Source organism: Oncorhynchus mykiss, chromosome 17, assembly GCF_057628025.1.
Source record: "Oncorhynchus mykiss isolate SJ-2025 chromosome 17, ASM5762802v1, whole genome shotgun sequence".
In the NCBI taxonomy this organism is placed as follows: Eukaryota; Metazoa; Chordata; class Actinopteri; order Salmoniformes; family Salmonidae; genus Oncorhynchus; species Oncorhynchus mykiss.
In genome coordinates, this window is record NC_143038.1 from 15,457,313 (window position 1) to 15,484,239 (window position 26,927).

A 26,927-nucleotide genomic window follows, 5' to 3' on the forward strand; every position below is an offset into this window, starting at 1 on the left:
CATATGCCACACCTGTCAGGTGGATGGATTATCTTGGCAAAGGATAAATGCTCACTAACAGGGATGTAAACAAATTTATGCAAAAAAATCTGAGCTAAATAATGTTTCTGTGCTTATGGAAAATTTCGGGGATATTTTATTTCAGCTCATGAAACATGGGACCAGCACTTTACATGTTGCGTTTATATTTTTCTACTAAAAATACTAAAAATACTAAAAAACTAAAAATATATTTTAGACGAGACTGCGTTGATGACAAAAATGATCCTATTTCCACTTCGTAGTAAATTTTGACACTAGAATAAATGTCTCTGACTCATATCGAAGCCACATTTGCCATTTTAAAAGGGATTAGTTGCATTTTAGGAGCAGTCATTCTTTAAATAAATACACCTTTTTAACAAAATACAATATGTAATCGGAATTACTCTATAGAGTCTCCAAAACTGAAATTGATCTCTTGTGCTGGGCAATGGGTTTAATACAGAGTGCTGTTGACTCCACCCACTCAATTCATTGCAATGCAATACACTGTAAATTAATTACATACTGTATGGGTTTTACGATTTAAAAAAAACGATTGTATTTGCTGAGGTAAAAGTGGGTTGGGAATACTCAGTAGGGTATGTAGGTGGAGTTTAAAGTCCTGCTGGGAATTTAGACTTCAGTCCCCATTAAATAACACCATATATAAGTTCTACAGACCCCACTCTGAGTATTACGATCTGAACATCGTATTTTTTGATAGTGGCCTTACAAAATATGTTTTTAGAAGCATATTTGTAATTGTTTCCATAAAGTCCTTTTTGCATTTGCTTTTAAGCACAGTATAAAGGGGACATTGATTAAAATGTAGTACTGTATCTTTCGAATTAGTTATCCACATTTCAATGTTTTGAAATGCGTGCTTTTATTTTGAAGGAATTTTCATTAGCATACAAAGTGAGGCCATCGTTTGTGCTGCTGGCAGAATACTAGTGCGGTATTGCACTTATATCTCCTGTTTTGATTGTAGATCAGAAGAAGTAGTGCTCAACTACAATCCTGTACTTTGTTGACCAGGTAAGAACGCCGACTTTATCACTAAATGTTTTGGTCTAAACTAGTGTTCAGGGAAGCATAACAAATTAATAGGTAAATTGCCCAAATGTCCACAGAACCTACACAATTAATAACCGATTGTGGTTTATCCAAAAAATAAAATTATAAGCTGTCTATCCTAAAGCCTATTAGCTTTATGGCATATACGTTCTTGCAACCCCAGTGACATTTTTGCTGCGTTTTGGGGTGTGCTGGTTCCCTAGGGTTGACCTACTTTTGCTGTAATGCAGTGTAGTCAGTGTTCTTGTTCGACATTGCAGGCGACTGCCGACTGACTGATCTACAAATTACCTTGCGTCATAATTAACTACTCATTACTACTTGTAGTTCAGCCAATGTCACCATTTACGCACAATGCATCATGGATTTGACGCTCTCGAACACGGGCAGTGAGTTCACAGCCCATTTAATTGTTCGCCAGCGATGATTAATCGGATGTTGTAGTAAAATCTTTAATGAAGTCCGTGCTGCTGTGCACTCCTTTTAGAGGATTTGTTAGCGTGCGCTGGTAGTGTTTTTGTGTTTGGTTTGTGTTGAGTAATGTGCAACCCACCTGCAGTAAACAGAGTTTTAAAATGTTTATGTGGGGGTAAAAGCCGATTCATGGTCAATCTGGCATCTGTAGCAGCAGAACAGCGTTTACTGAGATGCCACCTCTGTTGAAGTCAAAGCATTCATACTTGCGCTTTGGGGAGCTGTCGTACGCATCCAATAAATTGGTCTGCACCGCACCACTCGTAGTGATAGTCTGTTAACTAATTACGAATAACTGGCCAAACGAAATGACAAGACCTTACCTCTTCTGAGATGTTGGAGTAGGAGCTCAGACAATTCTACCGTTAAGTAAAAATGCTGCACCGTTTTCCACTTGCATCTCCCCATCCAGCAAAATCGGGTTACATTTAGGCTATTGTTTATTTTACACTATGTTGAGGTAAACATCAAAGTATAATGCTTGTATGGATGTCAATCCCAATACATGTTCATGTCATCAATCAACTGCCTTGCAGTTAAAACCGACTGAATACTACCACTGATTTCTGAATGCTAGCAATGCTACCAGCTTATACGAACCGGAGCATAGCAGCACTTCTTCTAAATCTGAAAAGGGACAACTTCTAAATGTTATGCAGCGAAACCAGCCAAGTATATCCACATCTGATTTTAGTAACCACATTTTGGGCCTGTTACAATACATCAATCATGACCGATTTGGCACATCAACTTTGTTTGATCAGATTTGTTGAATGTGTACAAATCCATCTATCCCAATTTACCTCCCTGATCTCCTTCCAGGAGTTAACTCCTTTTTGTATCATAAATATGTATTTATTTTGTGAACTTGTTCTGATAAGACTCCATGTTAGTCTTTTATACAGGATATACCGCCCCCACCTATAGTCAACCAATCATGTCAATGCGGAGCTACACAGAGCCCTCCGCATTGTTAGCTCAATTTGGCCTCCAGCGGCTCCACAATTGCGTCACACCCTTGAAAAGGAGCCTCGGAACAACATTTCCAGATGAAGCAATAATCAGCTTTTCAAATCTAAATCTATTTGTCACATGCGCCGAGTACAAAGGTGTAGTAGACCTTACTGTGAAATGCTTACAAGCCCTTAACCAACAATGCAGTTCAAGAAATAGAGTTAAGAAAATATTTACTAAATAAACAAAAGTCAAACATTTTAATAAAAGTAACACAATAACAAGGCTATATTCTTTTATTGTACCTTTATTTAACTAGGCAAGTCAGTTAAGAATAAATTCTTATTTACATTGACGGCCAACCGGGGAACAGTGGGTTAACTGCCTTGTTCAGGGGCAGAACAACACATTTTTACATTGTCAGCCCAGGGATTTAATCCAGCAACCTTTCGGTTACTGGCCCAATGCTCCAACCATTAGGCTACCTGCCACCCCAACAAGGGGTACAGGTATCGCCGTCAATGTGCAGGGGTACAGGTTAGTCTAAGTAATTTGTACATGTAGGTAGGGATAAAGTGACTGCATAGATAATGAACAGGGAGTAGCAGCAGGGGGGGGGGGTCAATGTAAATAGTTCGGGTGGACATTTGATTAATTGTTCAGCAGTCTTATGGCTTGGTGGATCCCTTTTGGACCTAGACTTAGCCCTTTGGTACTGCTTGCCGTGTGGTAGCAGAGAGAACAGTCTATGACTTGGGTGACTGGAGTCTTTGACAATTTTTTGGGCCTTCCTTTGACACCGCCTAGTATATAGGTCCTGGATGGCAGGAAGCTTGACCCCTAGTGATGTACTGGGCCATACACACTACCCTCTGTAGCGCCTTACGGTCGGATGTCGAACAGTTGCCATACCAGGTGGTGATGCAACCGGTCAGGATGCTCTCGATAGTGCAGCTGTAGAACTTTTTGAGGATCTGGGGACGCATGACAAATCTTTTTAATCTCCTGAGGGGGAAAATGTGTTGTCGTGCTCTCTTCACAACTGTCTTCAGGTGTTTGGACCATGATGGTTTGTTGGTGATGTGGACACCAAGGAACTTGATACTCTCAAACCTGCTCGACTACAGGCTGTCGATGTGAATGGAGGTGTGTTCGGGCCTCCTTTTCCGGTAGTCCACGATCAGCTCCTTTGTCTTGCTCAAGTTGTGGGAGAGGTTGTTGTCCTGGCATTACACTGTCAGACCTCTGACCTCCTCCCTATAGGCTGCCTCATTGTTGTCGGTGATCAGGCTTACCACTGTTGTTGTCAGCACACTTAATGATGCTGTTGGAGTCGTGCTTGGCCACGCAGTCGTGGGTGAACAGGGAGTACAGGAGGGGACTAAGCACTCATCCATGAGGTGCCCCCGTGTTGAGGATCAGCTTGGCAGATGTGTTGTTGCCTACCCTGACTGCCTGGCGGTGGCCTGTCAGGAAGTTCAGGGTCCAGTTGCGGAGGGAGGTGTTTAGTCCCAGGGTCCTTAGCTTAGTGATGACCTCCGGGATGATGGAGTTGATGTGAGCCATGACCAGCCTTTCAAAACACTTCATGGCTACAGACGTGAGTGCTACGGGGCGGTAGTCATTTAGGCAGGTTACCTTAGTGTTCTTGGGCATAGGGACTATGGTGGTCTGCTTGAAACATGTAGGTATTACAGACTCCGACAGGGAGATGTTAAAAATGTCAGTGAAGACACTTGCCAGTTAGTCCGCGCATGCATTGAGTACACGTCCTGGTAATCCGTCCGGCCCCTCGGCCTTGTGAATGTTGACCTGTTTAAAGGTTGGCTACGGAGAGCGGGATCACACAGTCGTCCGGAACAGCTGGTGCTGTCATGCATGCTTCAGTGTTTGTTGCCTCGAAGCGACCGATAAAAGGCATTTAGCCCATCTCGTAGGCTTGTGTCACTGGGCAGCTTGCCGCTGGGTTACCCTTTGTAGTTCGTAATAGTTTGCGAGCCCTGCCACATATGACGAGCGTCAGAGCCGGTGTAGTAGGATTCAGTCTTAGCCCTGTAATGACCCTTTACCTGTTTGATGGTTCGTCAGAGGGCAGAGTGGGATGTTTTATAAGCGTCCGGGTTAGTGTCCTGCTCCTTGAAAGCGGCAGCCCTAGCCTTTAGCTCGGTGCGGATGTTGCCTGTAATCCACGGCTTCTGGTTGGGATATGTACATACTGTCACTGTGGGGATGTCATCAGTAGACTTATTGATGAAGCCGGTGACTGAGGTGTAATAATCCTCAATGCCGTTCAATGAATCCCAGAACATATTCTAGTCTGTGCTAGCAAAACAGTCTGTGCTAGCAAAACAGTCCCAAAACAGTCCTGTAGCGTGTGCAATAAAGATGAATTTGTGCTGTTTCTTTACTGTACATTTTCAAACCTGTGTCCCCATGATGGCACAACAGTAGCCCGATGGTGTAGGCTGTGTTTATTTAAGTTTGTTACCAAAGCCCTATAAGCTAACATTAAAATATGACAGGTAAAATGCTTTATTACTTCTTATAAGCATATATGAGCTTTTTAAAAACATATATTTTTATTTGACCTTTATTTAACTAGGCAAGTCAGTTAAGAACAAAATATTATTTTCAATGACAGCCTAGGAACAGTGGGTTAACTTTCCGGTTACTAGTCCAACGCTCTAACCATTAGGCTACCCTGCCGCTAATGACTTATGTGGTGTATAAGATTAGTTCACATTACTGTCGCCATAGAATTATAGAATTATAGGATTTCTTTGACTGCAGCTGACACTTTTTGAATGAACCACCTTGATTTGGAGCCCTCACTTGAAATGTTATGCATTTTTTGCCTAAGACCTATTATGCGGCAACAAATGTTATGGAACAATAAATGTATACCCTTTCATCTGATAGAATATGTAATTGGCCATTTGTAATAAAACTCACATTTGTCTACCATATGGTGCCCTTTCTGGTCATTTGCGGAGATGGTGATAAGCCTCCTACCACAGGCACCATAAGCTTCTTTGAAAAGGTCTGACAAGCAGGTTTGATATGATCCCGTGAATAGTGAAGTCCGTGTCAAAACAGCTTCATGTACCTACATGGTATTACATCAGCCTGTCCGTGATACTGTACAAATCATAATATGTCCTGTGTAGCCTACATTCAGTGAATAAATGACTGAATCATGTAAAGTGTTCTATTTTCTACTGGTAATAGTATGGTAGCATATTATTTGATGGTACTGTTTTTATGTGGTTTTTAATGGGACATTTTAACAATAGTTACTTTTGGTACTTACAAAATAATTGGTTATTACAGTGTAATATACATTGTTACAGTTTGATCGTGTCTTTTTATTGTATGTATGGGATTTTCTGATTTTATTGAACAAATAGTGAATGAGGGTGACCGTGGGGAAAGTCGGAGACTTTTGTGTCAAAGGGCGGTAATCCCAATTCAAACCAATGCCGACACTGTAGACGTGTGGCGGAGGCTGCAGCATTAACACTAGACCAGCCATGCCACAACCAAGTCATTTCTTAGTAGGCCTAAATACCCAGGTGAAATGGACATTAACAATGGCCCTATTTCTAGGAAAGTAACATTTGTCTTCTTGGTCTTGTATTTGCAGATCTACCCGGCCTGTTGACCAAAAACAATGGCGCTAATCTCCCTCGAGGATCTTGACGGATTGGAGGATGAAGAGCTGGACAATGACATCACTGACAACCCTGAGCCAATGGAGGACGACGAGCAGCAGAGGCTGTACACCCATTGGCAGGCGATCGCCAGCACACACCAGGTGTCCGTCCCCCGAGGTAAGCGAAATAGGCGGTGGAGTAAAATAGTCCCATTCGAGGTAGTTGCTTGGCAGCAGTGTATTTGGAGACAATCAGTCTGAGAAATCAGACTCTTTTCAACAGGACATGGTTTCTTCCAACAGTTTAAATAACATCTCAGATTCTAGTTGCTACATCTTGTCTGCAGTTCAGCAGTATGACTTCATTGTTATAGTGTGTGTATTGAAGTCTCTATCATGGCTTACTCAAATGGGTATCAGTTTAGGGTCTAGTGAGAAGCTTATAGCTATTAGAGCATGCCCATTTTCCTAGAGACTTGAATACTTGACATTAGCACTGTGTTCCTTTTATGAAGCATAAGCCAATGACGAATTTCCCCCCACTTCACTTGGTTCCGGTGAGGTTTTTGCCAGTGAGGTTTGCTCTCACACTGCTCTCTGTCATCTTTTTTAAAAAAAATGAAGAGGCCCCCTGTGTTGTTTTGATAGAAATGACAGGACCAATTCAAGAGCTGACGCAGCGGAACCAAGCCCAAGAGAGAGAGCAGGTCCCCTTTTCCTCCATCTCTCAGCATGAGAAGGTAAAGTATGTCTCCCTTCCACTTGATACCAATCTTAGGTCAGGATGACAATGGCAGATATGTTGGCTGGCTATTCCATTTTCTGGGTCATCTGTCTATGTAATGGCAGGAAGTGAAGGAAAGTCTTTAGTAAAAGCTAAATGAAGCCATTTTCTTGTCGTTCTTTTGAGTGTCTGGCACATGCACTTTTGAGTGTTTGAATAATAATTAAATAAATCACGAAAGCTGTGTGTATGAACACACGGATTTGTGTAAATGCCTGAGTGCAATGTGGTGTGTAAAATCGGTGTGTTTGTGTTGCCTTATGACCAGCCATGCATATGCTTGAGTGCAATTTATGTTGGGTGTGTGTGTGCGCCGCTGTGTTTCAGCTTGAGAATCCATGCCATTGCTTGAGTGCTAAGTGAAGTGGAAGATCTCTTATATTCCCTGGATAACGAAGTGTGTGTTTGTCTATTTCTTCAGATGGGCGAGGTGCTGTTTGAGGAGAGGGTGTACCCTGCAGGGAAGTGGGCGTGCATCACTGAAGGGGAGAAGCTGTACGAGCAGAGCATCTCCATGGGCTTTATGAAACTCATGAAATTCATCTGCAAGGAGAACTCTGTCGGTAAGGCCTTAGTGTTCATGTTACTGTGTAATTATTGATGTAAGTATAGTGCAACATCTATTGTAATCACTCATTGTTTCAACTATATTGTAATCATTCATTGTTCCACCCTACTTACAGCAGTAACCCTAACCCTTATCATAACCCTAAGTACAGTGTATCCACAATTTATTGATTTGGGGCCTCCACTCTATTGTATATTATTTAGTCATTATTACACTGTACTTACATAAGTAATCCTAATCCTTACCATAGCCCTAAGGATAGTAAGAACAGTGTAACAATGAGTAATCATAATAGCACACTCTCGTGTCAACAGGACGCTATTTGGGAATGACTGTACCCATTGTGAACAGTATCCAAATGCTGGAGGACGGCAATGGCTTTCAGAAGGACATCTTGACAGCATACTACCTGCCTGCTCAGTTCCAGGCCAACCCGCCCCAGCCAACGGACCCAGACATCACCATACTCCAAAGGGAGGCTTTACGAGTCATCACCCTGTAAGGACACTCCCACCTCTGGCTGACTTCGGTACTCAAGCCCCAGGCTTGATTTGAGGCCTATTCTACTTTGCCTGTGGTTTTGAGACCTATTCTGACCTATTTACATATCTACATGTAAAAATAGACAATGGATTTAGATAGACAATGTATAGCCAAAATGGGTGGAAATAATTAGTCAGATTAGTGATAATATCCATGTTTTTTTTTTTTACTCTATTGGCTGGTTTCCCGGACACAGATTAAATCAAATCAAATTGTATTAATCACATGCGCCGAATACAACAGTGAAATGCTTACTTACAAACCCCTAACCAACAATGCAGTTAAAAAATATATATATATTTTTTATAAGTAATACGGATAAGAAATAAAAGGAACAATTAATTAAAGAGCAGCAGTAAAATAACATTAGCGAGACTATATACAAGGGAGTACCAGTACAGACTCAATGTGCGGGGGCACTGGTTAGTTGAGGTAACATGTACATGTGGGTAGAGTTATTAAAGTGAATATGCATAGATGATAACAGAGAGTACCGGTAGTGGTGGTGTAAAAGAGGGTGGGGGGGCAATGCAAATAGTCTGGGTAGCCATTTGATTAGGTGTTCAGGACTCTTATGGCTTGGGGGTAGAAGCTGTTTAGAAGCCTCTTGGACCTAGACTTGGTGCTCCGGTACCGCTTGCCGTGCGGTAGCAGAGAGAACAGTCATGTGACTAGGGTGGCTGGAGTCTGACAACTTGTAGGCCCCTCTGACAGCGCCTGGTATAGAGGTCCTGGATGGCAGGGAGCTTGGCCCCGGTGATGTCCTGGGCCGTTCGCACTACCCTCTGTAGTGCCTTACGATCGGGGGGGCGAACAGTTGCCATACCAGGCAGTGATGCTCTCTGGTGTAGCTGTAGAACCTTTTTAAGCCCAGTCCTGAATTTAAAAGCAGTTTCAATGGAGTCTACATCGAGCTTCTTTTTTGTTGTTGTCCACTACTAGGCTTAATCTGTGTGTTGGGAATCAGCCCAAACAGTATTAATTATGCTAACTTCTATAGATAATGGATACGCACTAGCTAGACTCACACACTACTTTGCTTGGTACAATGTCTGGGTAAAATACTGTAGGTAAAAAATAATCACATAATAGCAATAATGCCAGTATTTATTTAAACACGAATAACAAATGCGGTCTTCTGTAGGACGTTCTTCGGCACCACCACGGAGGAGACAATCATGCCTCAAATCAACCTGCTGTGGGAGATGCTGGGCCCCAGCGAGGAGATGCATCGCAACTCCTACATGGTGGCCGTCTACGACAACCCTGGGGTGTCCTGCCGCAGAAACGAGATCTGGTTCATCCGACGAGACCCCTAAAGCTCTTATAACATCCTCCTGTATCATCCCGACCCCCCCCCCCCCCCCCCCCAATCCCACCCTTCTGTGCCCCTAGGGTCATGTTCATTGGGCGCTAAACAGAATAAAAGGGACAAACGGGGAAGGACTACCTGGACTTGGTCCAATAAGCAGCACTCCTTTTTAGTTTCTGGTACAAAATGTTTTTTTTATAAACTTTTGTTTTTGCGTGCCATAATGAACACAACCCAGATGATTCCTGTAATGGAGATAGAGTATGGATTAAAATGGGAGGAATGGCTCTTGGGTTGGTTTTAGCTGTAAAGATGACAAGATTACTTTAAAGATGGTATTAGGTATATAGTAGGTATGGAAAATACTTTTTTAACATTCAATGAGATTGTATGTTTATGCTCCAGGGGAGCACAAGGAAAGACTAACTTCAGTGGCATTTATACCATATACACAGCCAAATATGGTGTTTAAAACACAAGTATATTGTATCTCTGTGAAAAACTGTCTGGGAATTACAAGAGTTAACTCTTATATTTCTGTCACGTTTTATCTTTATTTTATTTTTCTTGCTTTTTATGTAACAAATTAGTGATCGAATCATTGCAAACTAGTGTCACACAATGTGTGAAACACGCTGTTTTAGAAATGGACTGAAATTAATTTACTTTTTAGATTCAAGTAATTTAGCAGATGCTCTTATCCAGAGCGAGTTACAGTAGTGAGTGCAAACGTTTTAATATATTTTTTCGCAATGATACTATAACGTTTTTCTAAACTATAATGGTTATGTCTTGTGGGACTGTAACCTATTACTAAAATGTTGTATTTGCTGTTGACTAGAGTAGGCATCCAGGTTTAACTTTATTATTATCCATAGGTAAATCTGACAACTTTATCATTCAAAGTTATTTGCTATGATATGTGGGTGTCCTCTTACTCTTAACTGTCTTTTTTTTTCTTCCTGCTAGTGAATTTTACCCACACTCTGCTGCTTTACCAAGATTTCGAGGCTTGTGTAGGGATTTTGGGTATTGGTGTCTGAAAGTAAACAACTGTTCTCAAATGACTATCCCCCCAGCCTCAAAATGATAGACAGATCTGTCATTTGTTACCTTCAGTTGCCACTAGGTGTCAACCAAACCGTAACGTTTGTGTAATGTTTTTTTTGTCTATCCATTTGCTTATTGGTGAGTAACGACTATCTCACAAATGAATAGATTGGTTTTTGGTGAGGTTAGTTGTAAATGGAGCTGAGACTGTGACCAGGCACTTTAAATGTTGAGGAAGGCTCAAGCTTTAAGGCCGTCATTGTACATAAGAATTTGTTCATAACTGACTTGCCTAGTTACATTTTACAATTATAATTATTTTTCTTTTTTGAAGATTCATAACTATAGTTAATGATGGTTGGGGAATGGAAGTTTAATTAAAGTGACTTATGAACATTTGTTCAGCATGGCCAAATTATGTGCTCTTACTGTGCTTGCCTCTTTTTTATTTTTTATATATATATGCCTTGAAATGTTCCCAGAATAAGTGCATTAGTTGTATTTGTTTGCGTTCTCCAATAATTTGTATGGTATACTTTTGATATGTTAAAATTGCACCCGTCCTCTCTTTTGTGACCTTGTATTTCTATGCTGTTGTCAAAGCATACATTTCAAAATTGCAGTGTGAATTTAATGGATTGCTTCAATTTTTAAAGCTGCGCTATGTCACTTTTTTGGGCGACCTGACCAAATTCACATAGAAATGTGAGGAGTTATAGAACTTTCATTCTCATTGAATGCAAGTCTAAGACGTGGTAGGTCTGTTCTGTGTGTTATTTCTATGCTTCTTCCCGTTCTAAAGTTTTGTTTTTGCCTCTTGGTTTTGTACACCAGCTAAAAATACAATATTTTTGGTTATGGAAAACATATTTCACAGCGGTTTAGATGGTACAATGATTCTGTACACTATACTTGTTTTGTCTCATACACAGAAATGTACAATTTTAGCAACCAGGAAATGGCAGAGAGATTTCTGCATTAGGCATCTTTAAACTACTTAAAATATTCCCAGAGTAAATGAATGGAGATTTGATATACATTTACACTTAATGTACAGTGCCTTCGCAAAGTATTCACACTCATTTTACATTTGACACATTTTGTTGTGTTACAGCCTGAGCTATTTGGTCCCTGCTCTACGCACACTACTGCATAATGTCATGGTGGATTTTTTTTTTTTTTACATTTAAAAATGAAAGGCTGACATTTCTTAAGTGTTCAATCCCTTTGTTATGGCAAGCCTAAATTTATTCAGGAGTAAAATTTTGCTAACAATTCTCATAAGTTGCATGGTGTTCAGCACTAGTGGTTAACATTACCTTTGAATGATTACCCTGTCTGTACCCCACACATACAATTATTTTTAAGGTCCCTCAATCGAGTAATGAATTTCAAGTACAGATTCAACCACAAAGACCAGGGAGGTTTTCCAATGCCTTGCAAATAAGGTTACCTAATGGTAGATGTGTTAAAAAAAAATGACACTGAATATCCCTCTGAGCATGGTGGAGTTATGAATTAGTCACTACAAACATACAGGCGTCCTTCCTAACTCATTTGCCAGAGAGGAACGACACCACTCAGGGATTTAAAACAGTTACAGAGTTTAATGGTTGTGATGTGAGAACTGTGGATGGATCTTCAACATTGTAGTTACTCCACAATACTAACCTAAATGACAGAGCGAAAAGAAGGATATTCCAAAACATACATCCTGTTTGCAACAAGGCACTTCATACTGCAAAAAAATGTGGCAAAGAAAGGTACTTTTTGTCCTGAATATGAAGCATTATATTTGGGGCAAAAACACATCACTGAGTACCACTTGTCATATTTTCAAGCATGGTTTTGGCTGCATCATGTTATGGGTATGTTTGTCATCGGCAAGGAGTAGGGAGATTTTGGGGAAAAACATGTATGGAATAAAGCTAAGCACAGGCAAAATCCTATAGGAAACCTTGTTCAGTCTGCTTTCCAACAGACACTGGGAGATAAATTCACCTTTTAGCAGGACAATAACCTAAATCACAAGCCCAAATCTACACTGGAGTTGCTAACCAAGACAACAGAATGTTTCTGAGTGGCCAAATTACAGTTTTGACTTAAATCTGCTGAAAGATCTAGGGCAAGACTTGAAAATAGCTGACTAGCAAAGATCTATAATCAACTTGAGCTTGAAGAACTTTAAAAAATAATAATGGGCAAATATTATACAATGCAGGTGTGCTTAGTTCTGAGACTTAATCAAGATATATTAGCGTTTTAGTTTACATATTTTTATAAATGTTGAAAAAATTCTTCCACTTTGACATTACATAGTATTTTGTGTAGATCAATGATGTCAAATTACAATTAAAACAGTTTCAATCCCACTTTGTAACACAACAAAATGTGGGGAAAATAAAGGGGTGTGAATACTTAAGACACTATACAATGACAGCTTTTATAATCTTTGCACTGTATGATTTGTATTTTTATGTCAAATGCAAATAAAATTAAAACAAAAATGTGTGGCTTGGTGTGAAGGACATGATTGTTTCCTGTCAAATACCATTTGTTATATTTGTGGTTATTTGGCTATGTCACAGTGTGTCTAATTAGTATACCGCCTCTGTCCAAAAATCTTACACAACTAAAATTACAAAAGTATCCCTTTCTGACAACTACCTTGTCTGCATTACATTTTGTAATAGTCTCTTAATTTATCCTTATCCATATTTACATTTTATATGTATTTTAAATGGTTTAGGATGTAGCCCGAAAGATAGCCTTGGCCTTTAATCCAAATAATAAAATATTCAAAACAAGTTGTATGTGCTTGGGCCTACAGAAAAATGTGTGCCTGTTATGTTTGCACAGAAAAAGTTCAAAATTGTCACGTTTGACCTAAGGCTACTCTTTTAATTTTGTTAAAAAAAAAATTACCTTTCGTGCCCCCCATCCCCTCACCCCTCCCTCTCTTCTCCAAACACCGGAAGCTTCTCATCCAAAGTGGGAGCTAAGGAGAGACAGAGGGAGAAAAAGGGAAAGGCTACTTTCATTTAATAGTGTTGAAGGAATGGCATGTAGGCACATTTCTTCTTTGCATTTTTTTGTCATTATTTGAAATAATGGAATAGGTCCTACGTCTTCACGTTTACGAATTGCGCGTGCAACAGTCGTATCGTCATCGGACGACCACTAGACAAAGCAGTCGTTTATCGTTGCTCTTGTCGGAGTACTTTTTTAGAGGTCTTGTGAAACGCTGGTAGTTTTCGCGTTGACTGCCCTTGGTTTCGGGTCTCGTTTTCTTGTGCGAATGATTTAACGTAGTTGTGGCTGACTTTGCTTGAGTTCTATTATGGAGTTACCGTCCACAGAAAATAAATGTTTCACAGAGAGTAACCTGAACTCGGCGAATAGGCGTAGACAAGGAGTCATGCCGACAATACACACCACTACTATCCTGTTTCTTATTTTCACCAAAGGTAAGAAGACAAAGTAGCCACAAGCCCGTCAGGTGTTATAAATGTATCTGTTAAATGAAAGTGTGCTTATCAGCCGGTACAATGTTCTACTATAGACTACTACATCAATGTAACAAGCAAGCTTTCTTTCCGAAAAATGTTTACTAGAGGACGCTACTGAGGAACCCATCTTGGTTATCAAATAGCCCAAGTTGTAAGTGCCCACTAACAAAGTTGTCTTGGCGTTTTAACTTTTTAACCTTTACTCTACAAAAGGCTAGTGTTATAGTTAACGGCTGTGAACTCGTCGTCACCCCCTCCCTAAAAACTCCATGTTACTGAAAACATAGTCAGTGAAAAACGTGTTACTCATTTGTATTTTTTTATTGTCCAGTTGGTTAGTTTTCATACTGTCATGACCCATGTAATATCCCCTTCAGCCTGGGTCTTTAAATTGACAGCGTTGCAGGGCACACAAATAACTGTTTTCCAATGCCACACATGTAAATCCTTCAATTTCCATAATATTTCCATAACAATATGAATTTTACAGTATGTCATTTGAGCTCATAACAGGACCATGGCTGAACTGTTTTTGGGCAGAATAATGATCTGTATTGGTTGTATGCAACGTTCATGTTGGCATGGCCTGGCTTTAGAAGGTTCCCTATTGCTCAGCTTGATTCAACAGGCTCTTTCATAGAATATGGCCAGACCTGGGCTGAAGAGAGTGGGGAAGTGACTGGCCTACACGGAGTGTGCAAAACATTAAAAACACTCTAACTAATATTGAGTTGCACCCCCCTTTGCCCTCAGAACAGGCTCAATTCATTGGGGCATGGACTCAAGGTGTCGAAAGCGTTCCACAGGGATGCTGGCCCATGACTCCAATGCTTCCCACTGTTGTATCAAGTTGGCTGGAGGACCTTTGGATGGTGGACCATTCTTGATACACACAGGAAAATGTTGCTTGTGGAAAACCCCAGCAGCATTGCAGTTCTTGAGACAAACCGGTGCACCTACTACCATTCCCCGTTCAACGGCACTTTTGTCTTGCCCTTTCACCCTCTGAATGGCACAAATACACAATCTGCCATCTTCATCGACCTGGCCAAGGCTTTCGACTGTCCATCACCATATTTCTTATCGGCAGACTCGGTTTTTCTAATGACTGCCTTGCCTGGTTCACCAACTACTTTGCAGACAGAGTTAGTTGTGTCAAATCGGAGTCTCTATGGGGGTACCACAGGGTTCAATTCTGGGGCCGACTCTTTCCTCTGTATCAATTATATATCAATTATGTTGCTTTTGCTGCGCATTGATTCCCTGATCCACCTCTACGCAGACGACACCATTCTTTTTTATTTTTAAAATTAAAAAAAAAATTTTTTTACCCCTTTTTCTCCCCAATTTCATGGTATCCAATTGTTGTAGTAGATACTATCTTGTCTCATCGCTACAACTCCCGTACGGGCTCGGGAGAGACGAAGGTTGAAAGTCATGCGTCCTCCGATACACAACCCAACCAAGCTTTTCAACCGTTCGCTGCCTGCACCCACACGCCCGACTAGCATCACCACCCTGGATGGTTCCGACCTAGAATATGTGGACATCTATAAGTACCTAGGTGTCTGGCTAGACTGTCAACTCTCCTTCCAGACTCATATCAAATCTCCAATCCAAAATCAAATCTAGAATCGGCTTTCTATTTCGCAACAAAGCCTCCTTCGCTCACGCCGCAAAACTTACCCTAGTAAAACTGACTATCATACCGATAGCTCAAAAATAGCTTCCAATACTCTACTCAGCAAACTGGATGCAGTTTATCACAGTGCCATCCGTTTTGTTACTAAAGCACCTTCTACCACTCACCACTGCGACCTGTATGCCCTAGTCGGCTGGCCCTCGCTACATGTTCGTCGCCAGACCCACTGGCTCCAGGTCATCTACAAGTCTATGCTAGGTAAAGCTCCGCCTTATCTCGGTTCACTGGTCACGATGGCAAGCACGGCGGCCAAAACCTCATTTGGCCGCCTTTCCTTCCAGTTCTCTGCTGCCTGCGACTGGAACGAATTGCAAAAATCTCTGAAGTTGGAGACTTGTATCTCCCTCAACAACTTTAAACATCTATCTGAGCAGCTAACCGATCGCTGCAGCTGTACATAGTCCATCGGTATATAGCCCACCCAATTTACCTACCTCATCCCAATACTGTTTTTATTTTATTTACTTTTCTGCTATTTTGCACACCAGTATCTCTACCTGCAAATGTTCATCTGATCATTTATCACTCCAGTGTTAATCTGCTAAATTGTAATTATTCACTCCTATGGCCTATTTATTGCCTGCCTACCTCATGCCTTTTGCACACAATGTATATAGATTCTCTTTTTTTCTACTACGTTATTGACTTGTTTATTGTTTACTCCATGTGTAACTCTGTTGTCTGTTCACACTGCTATGCTTTATCTTGGCCAGGTCACAGTTGCAAATGAGAACTTGTTCTCAACTAGCCTACCTGGTTAAATAAAGGTTAAATAGTAAATAAAAATGTCTCAAGGCTTAAAAGTCCTCCTTTAACTTGTCTCCTTCCCTTCATCTACACGGATTGGAGTGGATTTAACAAGTGACATCAATAAGGGATCATAGCTTTCACCTGGATTCACCTGGTCAGTCTGTCATGGAGAGCAGGTGTAATTAATGCTCCAACTTTTCCCAATCATCTTGGAGCTCCATTTCTAATTGGGCAGCATTTGCTGATGATTAGAGCTTGTCAGGAATGACATGTTCATAGAGATTCTATAACTCAATTGTAGGATCCCTATGCATGCGTTGATAAGGCACATACTATAGTACAGCATGCAGAAGGGTAATTTATCTATGCTGCAGGCTAAAGCCACTTGTAAAAGTTTAAGGTACTCTTTTGTGCAAAGTAGTGGTATGGCTCAAGCTCAATGCTTTTGCTTTGGTCCTTCCCCAATGTATGACTACTGTATATATTTTTTTCTCTTGTAGGTAAGTGGGAGTTTTTTAAATTTATTTTTAATTTCACCTTTATTTAACCAGGTAGGCAAGTTGAGAACAAGTTATCATTTACAATTGCGACCTGGAGTGTAGAGAAACAGTCAGAGAATGGATTTGTATCTTTTTGGAGACATGGAGGAAAGTGTGTTGGGGGGTTTGTGTTGGCCTCAGGGTCTCTGGAGGAAATGGCACCACATTTGCATGGAAACCCAAAAGATAAAAGCAGCCTGATGAGACTTCACAGGTAGTTGAGGGGCTTGCTTGATCTTTAGAACTCAAGGGGGACTATCTCCTTCCATTGTTATGGAAATCAGGATTGGTCTGGGAAAAATACTTTAGAAGCATTCACTGTAATTGCAAAGACAGAGGTAGTATCATTTCACTTGACAAGTCCCTTTGCTCTGAATTGGGCTCACAATCATTTTTTGTTTATTCTAAAGTAAGACGACTGAGAAGGATGATACGCTGTAGTAGGATTTTGATACTATAATTAAGTGGAAAAAGCCCAGTCTTATTGGACTGTTTTAAATGCAAGGCTCCATGTATTGTTTGAAATATCAACAGTTTGCCTTCTGGGGCTTCAGAGGGGAAATAAAAATGTCTTCAGATAATTTTACATCAAAACCATATTGTGAGCCCTTTTCCCCTAACAAGATGGCCCTGTGTCTTGATTAAGACCTACAGTGTATAATGTGAAACATCCTTTGCCTTGAAGTCCTGGAAAATGGACTGCGTCCAAGGAGGTTTCAGTTAGAGGAATAGTTCACGTTGATTGCAAATGTAACTTGTCTTATAGATATTTAGAGAGTGGTCTATGTACCTGGAGAGCCGGCAATCTAATATTGGTTTGTTTACCTTGCTATACAGCCAGTGTTAGGCTACTGACGGTAGTATAGATAATTTTCTTGGTAATATTACCCTTAATGTGAGGTACATTTGTAAGTTGAGTGAACTTTCTCTTAAACCAACAGCGCCCACACAGGACATAGGCGATGCTACAGCAAGCTATATCACACAGGACTTGGGCTATACTGCAGCAGGCTATGTAACACAGGACATAGGCGACGCTAAAGCAGGCTATATCACACAGGACGTAGGCGACGCTAAAGCAGGCTGTATCACACAGGACGTAGGCGACGCTAAAGCAGGCTGTATCACACAGGACGTAGGCGACGCTAAAGCAGGCTGTATCACACAGGACGTAGGTGACGCTAAAGCAGGCTGTATCACACAGGACGTAGGCGACGCTAAAGCAGGCTGTATCACACAGGACGTAGGCGACGCTAAAGCAGGCTGTATCACACCGGACGTAGGCGACGCTACAGTTGAAGTCAGAAGTTTACATACACCTTAGCCAAATACATTTAAAGTCAGTTTTTAACAATTCCTGACATTTAATCCTAGTAAAAATTCCATGTTTTAGATCAGTTAGGATCACCACTTTATTTTAAGAATGAAATGTCAGAATAATAGAAGAGGGAATGATTTATTTCAGCTTTTATTGCTCGCACACACTTTTTCAGTTCTGCCCACAAGGTTTCTATGGGAGTGAGATCATGGCTTTGTGATGGCCACTCCAATACCTTGACGTTGTTGTCCTTAGGCCATTTTGCCACAACTTTGGAAGTATGCTTGGGGTCATTGTCCATTTGGAGGACCCTTTTGCGACCAAGCATTAACTTCCTGACTGATGTCTTGAGACGTTGCTTCAATATATCCACATAATTTTCCTTTCTCATGATGCCATCTATTTTGGGAAGTGCGCCAGTCCCTCCTGCAGCAAAGCACCTCCACAACATGATGCTGCCACCCCCGTGCTTCACGGTTGGGATGGTGTTCTTCGGCTTGCAAGCCTCCTACTTTTTCCTCCAAACATAATGATGGTCATTATGGCCAAACGGTTCTATTTTTGTTTCATCAGACCAGAGGACATTTCTCCAAGATGTACGATCTTTGTACATGTGCAGTTGCAAACCGTAGTCTGGCTTTTTTATGGTGGTTTTGGAGCAGTGGCTTCTTCCTTGCTGAGCGGCCTTTCAGGTTATGTCGATATAGGACTTGTTTCACTGTGTACTTGTTTCCTTCAGCATCTTCAAAAGGTCCTTTGCTGTTGTTCTGGGATTGATTTGCACTTTTCACACCCAAGTACGTTCATCTCTAGGAGACAGAAAGCATCTACTTCCTGAGCGGTATGACGTCTGCGTGGTCCCATGGTGTTTATAAAAATTGCTCCCAAGGATGAACCAGACTTGTGGAGGTCTGCAATTTTATTTCTGAGGTCTTGGCTGATTTCTTTTGATTTTCACATGATGAGTTTGAAGGTAGGCCTTGAAATACATCCACAGGCTAATTGACATAATTTGAGTCAATTACCTATCAGAAGCTTATAAAGCTATTCTCTGGAATTTTCCAAGCTATTTAATGGCACAGTCAACTTACTGTATGTAAACTTCTGACCTCTGGAATTGTAAGTGAAATAATCTCTGTAATCAATTGTTTTTTTAAAACTAGGCAAGTCAGTTAAGAACAAGTTCTTATTTTTAATGACGGCCTAGGAACAGTGGGTTAACTGCCTGTTCAGGGTCAGAACGACAGATTTGTACCGTGTCAGCTCGGGTATTTGAACTTGCAACCTTCCGGTTACTAGTCCAACGCTCTAACCACTAGGCTACCCTGCCGCCTTGTTGTGCCATGCACAATGTAGATGTCCTAACTGACTTGCCAAAACTATAGTTTGTTAACAATACATTTGTGGAGTGGTTGAAAAACGAGTTTCAATGACTCCAACCTAAGTGTATGAAACTTCAGACTTCAACTTTTTATCACACAGGACATAGGTGATGCTGCAGCAGCCGATATCGCAGAGATTAGGAAGTGATGATTACCAAACAAATACAAAAATAATGATTGTTTCCTTGGTTTACAATAAGCTCAATCATCACCATTTGCAGCATTGGAACAGCATTATTTGCTGAAACATTGAATTAATCTTATAGTATCTTATTTCCAACGTTCATCCAATTTCTGTAGTACTTTCAGAGCTTGTACAAATTTCCTGGTTCGATCAAAACCCAGTCCTTATTTTCTATACTGCCATCTGTCCTTGCTGTGTGTGTCTTGTTGAAACCAATGGCAACTACTTGTATGAAAGAGAGGGCCACTCCAGTCTGTGACATATGTGATGATGGAGAAGCAGCTGAAATGTCTTGGAACACGTTCTGGATTAGGCGTGATGGCATGTTCTTCCCTCTGGTCTAACTCCCCGAGATCTCATGGGTCTTTGGGACTGTGCAGTTAAATGTCAGGGGCAACCATCACTGTTTTCTTTTGGCACACCTCTGGCAGCTACAGTTTCATCAGACAAACAAGTGTTTGTTTATTTCAGCTAAACTTTAAGACCTGGAAAGTACATTGTTATTGTGAGGAATAATCTATCTCACCACTATAGCCCTTTAGAAAGCAAATGGTGTTAGCAGTCAGTGGGCAGCCCTGATATAGGGCATTGATGTATAAAGATTTGTACTATAATTAGTGTAAAAATAATACCTGAAAACCTGTGACATCACACACACACATTAAATATGCACAATTCAAATGTCACGGTGGAGGTTCACAATTTAGATGAGTAACTTAACTGCTACACAGTATTTGAAGCAATACAACAGCGACACTGTATTTATTGTCAAAATATCACACGGTTTCAAAATGACATGTGGCAGGGGGGGAATGTAAAGGTAACATCTATAATTCAGTGTTCTCGTATGGTAGATGCTCCTCTATGCCAAACTCATAGGATGATTGATGCCACTTCATTCGCTTGTTGAGTAATTCTACCCTGGGTAAACCCAGCCAAGGTCGTGCCAAAGCATGTTGTAACCTTGTGATTACTTTCCACAATGCCCTCCATATTTGGCTCCTAACCCAGTGCAGAAAGACGATGCCAGCGGCTGACATAACTGATGTTTGATCTGATAGCCCATAATGAGCTACTAAAATGACAGCCTGGCAGATGTTTGAAATGAATGCCTGTGTAAACCATGCCACCCGTCGTGAGATTGCTCGCCGGCAGAGAAATAGCAGGGCCTTGGCAAGGAGGAAGAGATTCTGCTCATAAGATGTCAAGTTGTCTGATATGGAGTGTCAGCCAGGAATGGCCTGAACAAAATGGTGGAAAACATGCCTGTTTTGAATTGTCTAATGATGAACTGTTAAACAACAACCAGCTCAGAAATATTTGGTTTCCAGACTCATGGTTTTAAATAATTCAAAGCATTTGGTTAAACACTATTGTTTTTCCTGCTAAATGGGGCATTCGTTAGAACCAATTTAGGAAACTACATCTGTGTGTGAAACTGTTACTCTGGCATACTTGGGTGCTTATTATTTGTAATCTTTTTTCACTCTTTGAAGGAAATAGCTTTGTTGGTTAAAATAATAAGCTATATTGAGCTTTGCACTTGAAGTAGGCTCCTTTTGGATATTTTCAGGAAGATCTGTTTCTGAAAACTGCTCCAATTTCCTTTATAGTTGGGAAACATTGGGTTGAAAGCAACAGCCGAGTCACTGGTTGCAACAAGGATTAAAACCTGAAGATTGTGTGGAAGATGCACAATCTTTGGGATTTGAGTCATCATTTGCAGAATAACTTTCACCCAATTTGTTGAATGATTCCATATTCTTTACTTAACTTTGTTTTTCTCCGTTAACAGTCTGTTGGGCGTGAGGTCAACCGTCAACATTTCTTCACCGATTTATCAAAATGTCAACCTTTTTAGATGTGCTTTCTGCCAAAGCTAGGACATGGGCTTGTCTTTTAGCCACATATGAGCCATTGGCACCATATCAGTCAAGGAGCATATAGCCCTGTAACCCTGGCCAACCTCAGTGCTGCTGACTGGGAGAGGACTGTTTCCATGTTGTAAAGTACACCCGGAAAGCTGGGCAGATGTCATTCACAATTCCACAGAGTTTTACAGCTCCACCCCATTTTTAGAGGGGATTTCACTGTTAGTCTACACCTTTTTGTATATGAGGCATGTGACAAATTGTTGATTTAATTTCTGAATATTTTTCTGACATTATTGCTTTTTGATAAGACTTTGCAGATAGAATAAAGAGGGGGGGAAAGCGTGTCATCAAATACTTGCACATAAACCCTGAATAACACACTCCCAGAATTGCTTGGGTTTTGTGCGAATGATAAGTAATGAAATAAGAGTAATTGCTCACGCAGTGTATAAAGTATACACAAAGTAGTGGTCTACTGTTTGTTCGTGCCATCCCTTCATGCTCCTCTAATATTACGATAGCATGTGAAATGGACAGAGCAACCTCGAGATGAAAAGAACCCTGTCTGACAGAGCCAATCACAACTATGCATGGCTCTCGTTGAACATGAGGTAAACCAATGGCTGCTTGCAGGCCACAATCATCAAGGGAAACCCACACAGACCGATTCCAGGGCAGAGAGGTCACGAGCAGGGGAGAAGAGCTGATTTTACATTTCGCAACACAAGAACAAGCTCAGCCAGAGCCGTTTGAAGAACTAGGGACATGAGTGATTGTACCTTTTTTTTGAGTCTCTCTGTGGTAAAACAATATTTATTGCTAGATGTTTTGCCAGATTTTTGCCCATTGTTGCATATGAACCCTTTCCTCTCAAGGGCTGTCTGGAGAGACTTGTTTTAGGGACAATTTTAGTCTGTTGGCATGCCTGGAACCGATGTGAAGTTGCCTGGTGACACTCCTGAGTGCTCTGCAGAGAGAACAAGTGGTTCTTGTTATAAGATCAGAATTTGTGTAATTAAATTTAAGTCCATATGCTTTTCATTAAGCGCCATCTCTTTCCAGAGCCGAATTTAGAAATCCCACAACATTCCCTAAGCACCAAAGGCTTTTTAGATTTTATGTAATATAAAGAGAAGCGTGTGGAATTTACTGTGGAGGATAGATTGAACTTCAGTGCAACACACATTTCCCACCAATTTAGTTTGTGAGAAGAAATAATTACTTGGTTAATATGCCAAGACTATCAACATTTGAGGTCTGAAAAACTGCCGGGTTGCATGACTGTGAACGTCCCAAGCCTCGTCTCCGAAAAATGTTTCTGACTTTCAACATCCTCTGCTGTTGACCTCCCTTAATTAACGTTTATTGTATTTTGTCCCTCCTTGTGTGCTGTTTTGGGTATTGTTTGTTTGTCGGGGGCCCCACACTTTCTGTGGTAGGCATCAGTTGCTTGCACTTCTCCCAGCATGAGGTCAACACTGCCAACTGGCAGAAAGAGAAAGAACTGTTATGAGCTGAACATAACAGTGGAAGGGAGGACCAGTAGCAGGTGACCCAACTGTGATTTGTGACTAGATTTAGAATGCAATGCAATTATCCCCCCCCACCCCCCCACGGGACAGCTAATTGTATTGCATTCTAAATCTCACAGCGAAAACACATACTCTGTAAAGACTTCCATGTCTGAGCTGCTTGCGGCAGATGCCATACCAGAGGGGGGGGCATAGTTGAGATGGGTTGTAACCTGGTTTTGGTGCTTCAATTGTTATTTCCCCCTCCGAAAACAGAGAGTAGGCTACTTTATCACCTTCAAGCCAGTTCAGCAAACAGTAAAATGAAAGCCCTAAGGCTCACATGTGAAAAGTGGCTGGACCCCTGACTCTTCCAGGGTCGTAAACTTGGCCCTGGACTCTAACGATGGAGGTACACAGGAAAGGTTCTTTTCTTCTCCAGGAGCATGTCAAATTAGGCATAAGTAAAGTCTTTGATTTCTGGATCAGATAGAAAATGTGTCTTACAAAATGTAAGACTTTTTTCCCTTGTAGATGTTATCAGAATTGCATCAAAACCCCTGCCAACTAATATCAACACACAAATTGTTTACGTTCTAAAGTTTTAAGAAATATTACCTTGTGCCTCTTCATTCCGTAACCAAAAACTGACATATCTTTAAGATATTTTAATGTCTCTCCCTCATGAGGGTGAATAATGAAAGTTCACAGAAGTAACGGTAGACCTACCAATTTAGTTATAGTGATTTTACTGATGTCAGTTTTATTTGAATTATTAAGTGATTAAAACTCGTAATTGCATTACCAAATTGGTAACTGAATTACCATTAAAATCAGTAATGGAATTACTGCAACTGAATTGGCTACAATGGGAAATCATAATAGTCACAAATCATAGTTGGGTCACCTGCTACTGTCCTCCCTTCCACTGTCATACTGTTCTGTTCAGGTCATACGTTTTCTTTCTGTTATCTAGTGGTGAAACCTTACTCACATACACTGTCCAGTTAATGTTACCTCTCCCAGCTCTTACTGACACTACCAATGTGTCCCCTGTAACCAGCATCCTAACGCACTGACCGACATCGAACATCCACGGATGTTGAAAAGTAGTTTTTAAAAATTTGATCAGTCCACCCTGGCCTTGATGTTTAACATCCACAGACGGACTGGACTGAACATATCATAGATGTATGTTTCACAAGTTTTGATAGTACAGTTAGTAGAGCACAGTGGAGTATAACTACACATTTCAGGACCCAATGAATAGCCCGCTTTTACACTGGACAATGGGTTTATGCTGCAGTCCGCCCACAGACTAGTCGCTGCTCAACTCCATCGTAAATTGTTGAGTTTAGTCAGCTAAATATAGTACAGTACAGAAATGTATTATAGTACAGTAGAGAACAGTATATTGTACTGAACTATACTCTAATGTACTCTACTATACTGTATTCTACTGCAGTCCACTGTGCTGCGTGCGCTGTGATGTCCAAACTTGTGAAACATGAGGAGTAAGGGAAAGGGGGATACCTAGTCAGTTCTACAACTGAATGCCTTCAACTGAAATGTGGCTTCTGCACTTAACCCAAGCCCTCTGAATCAGAGTTGCAGGGGGCTATATCAATCGACAACCACGTCATCGGCGCCCGGGGAACAGTGGGTTAACTGCCTTGCTCAGAGGCAGAACGACAGATTTTTGCCTAGTCAGCTCTGGGATTCGATCCAGTATCCTTTCTGTTACAGGACCAATGCTCCTACCCGCCAGAATACCGACATTCATATCCATAATTATGCTTTTCTGTGTAGTACAGATCAGTCGAATTCCATTACCATGTGTAAATCCACTTCACTTACTGTAGTTCAATAACCAAAATTGATTTTTTTCAAACTCAAGGTGCTATGTCATAGCTGATACCCCATTCTTTCTGCGGACATCTTTACGTTTTTATTCAGAGCAGATATTTACAATTTTTACCGGAAACGTAGTCGCATAAAAACCTGAGGGAGATTTTACTGTAATTCTGCTTTAAAAAAGTTAGCATCTGTACAGTTCTTACACTAAATTAGTTTTAAAAAAATTCAGTGGAAATTGTTAGTATTGTTTGTTTAACTTTGAAATGGTGTAATTCCGTTACCATGGAATTGCCCCTGTAAATCCATACATTTCTCCAATGGCTCAAACGTGTTGAATTTCTGATTTGAATGCCCCCCTCGTAAATGGTTGGAGCCATGCTTAGTGGGGAGTTGTAAAGCGAACCACTCTTGGTATGTTCCAAGAGGGAGGGGAGGGGGCGGTGTGTGAAGCTTAGGTTGTTTAATTTGTTTGATTTGTTTTATGTTACAACTCAAATTCATTAGTCTTTGCTGTAGTATTTGTGTCTTAGTCATGTAATTAAATAGTTTTACACTCATAATCTCCACCAAGAAAATGACCATGTATGGCCATAGCACGCTCTCACTCATCTCTGCGCCCACCTCCCTCCAGCTGTTTTGTCCCTTGTGTGCAGGGAAGGGGCAGGGGATTCTCATATAAATGTTTTGGCCACAGATGTGTATCCATCTCACAGCTGGGCCCCTGCGTTAAATGAAGGTTTACGGTTCACCAATAACTTAGTCTCAACGGCCCCCGATACAATCTCATGCCATGTCTCTGTGATGACAGGACAGAAAAGACAGCTGAAATGCAAACTCAAAGAACTGTTCCATCCTAGGTCTGGGTGCTATATCAAATTAATTCCAGTTAATGTTTTTGTGCGATATTCCAAATGCCTGTATCGCAAGAATCAAGTTATTTTGTATTTTTTGTTTTTATGAGCATTTATGTTCGGTTGTTCTCATGTTTTCTTTTTGTTCTCGTCTCCTTCGCGGGAAGAGCTTATTTTGGGCAAGAGTGAAACCTCTCGCTTCGCCTTTTCCTGACTATTTACACACACACACCAAGCCCCTCCCCCTGCCACACCAACAAAGTTGAGAGATCAATTCTTCCTCTGACGAGCAGTTTAAACTCGCTATTTGCATTTGAGCTTTGGTCCAACGGAATCTGTCAAATGGACACAGAAAAGCTTAGACACTATTTTTTACTGTAATAAAGAAGTTAACCTTTCTAACAATACCATTTTTATGTTTCAACTACTCAAATTGCGCGCAGAGCAGACACTACTAAAACAGGCGTGTCAATGAACATTGATTCTGGAAAATTAATGCTCAGTTTAGCATTTTAGCTAAAGACTGTTATACTAGCTGTGTAGTCTTTAAAAACATGTTTTTTATATAAATGTGCAATAAGCATTCAAACACAATTAATTGGCAACTTGTTTTCATTCTGAGAAATAAGGTAAACTACTCGATTTCAACATCTGAACAGTGGACAGGCTAGCAAGCTGTCCAAAGAGTTGGGAGACAGACGGGTGTGTTCATAACAATTCAACTGTTCTGCCTTGTTACCTAGCAAATAGATTCACGCCGGGAATTCATTTGATTATTGCTGACTGTTTGAAATGCGGTGTATTTGACCTTTTTTAAAATTGAAAAAAATTTGACCTCCATTTTAAAATAAAAAAAATATCAGAAATACAGTGTAGACATTGTTAATGTTGTAAATGACTATTGTAGCTGGAAATGGCTGATTTTTAATGGAATATCTACAAGGGACCGGTATTTGAACGGTAGTGTATATCTCGTGAATCGCCCATAAGTTCGAGATACGATTTTTAGGCC

General features: G+C 40.8%; 2 protein-coding genes across 4 annotated transcripts in view; both read left to right on the forward strand.

Annotated features, from left to right (window-relative positions):
• Positions 1 to 935: 935 nt before the first annotated feature.
• Positions 936 to 12,945, forward strand: LOC110493768 (heme-binding protein 1). Of its 3 annotated transcripts, none has more exons than XR_016487771.1 (6): positions 936 to 1,062; positions 6,173 to 6,359; positions 6,830 to 6,921; positions 7,387 to 7,528; positions 7,885 to 8,031; positions 9,221 to 12,945. XR_016487771.1 is itself a non-coding variant. In XM_090204897.1 (6 exons), exons 2-5 carry the CDS (start codon positions 6,200 to 6,202, stop codon positions 8,033 to 8,035), a joined length of 582 nt encoding a protein of 193 aa, XP_090061023.1. In that variant the 5' UTR covers positions 936 to 1,062; positions 6,173 to 6,199; the 3' UTR covers positions 8,036 to 8,062; positions 9,221 to 12,945. The 3 variants fall into 3 exon arrangements, 2 of the variants coding, with proteins under 2 accessions (XP_090061023.1, XP_021423913.1); XM_090204897.1 differs by having other exon boundaries at positions 7,848 to 8,062; XM_021568238.3 differs by having other exon boundaries at positions 7,848 to 8,031.
• Positions 12,946 to 13,399: 454 nt separating this feature from the next.
• Positions 13,400 to 26,927, forward strand: part of LOC110493769 (inactive tyrosine-protein kinase 7) — a 36,973-nt gene continuing 23,445 nt past the window's right edge. Inside the window, exon 1 of the mRNA XM_021568239.3 lies at positions 13,400 to 13,905. Coding sequence (XP_021423914.1) covers positions 13,779 to 13,905 — 127 coding nt within the window. The 5' untranslated portion in view covers positions 13,400 to 13,778. The remainder of the gene's footprint in view (positions 13,906 to 26,927) is intronic.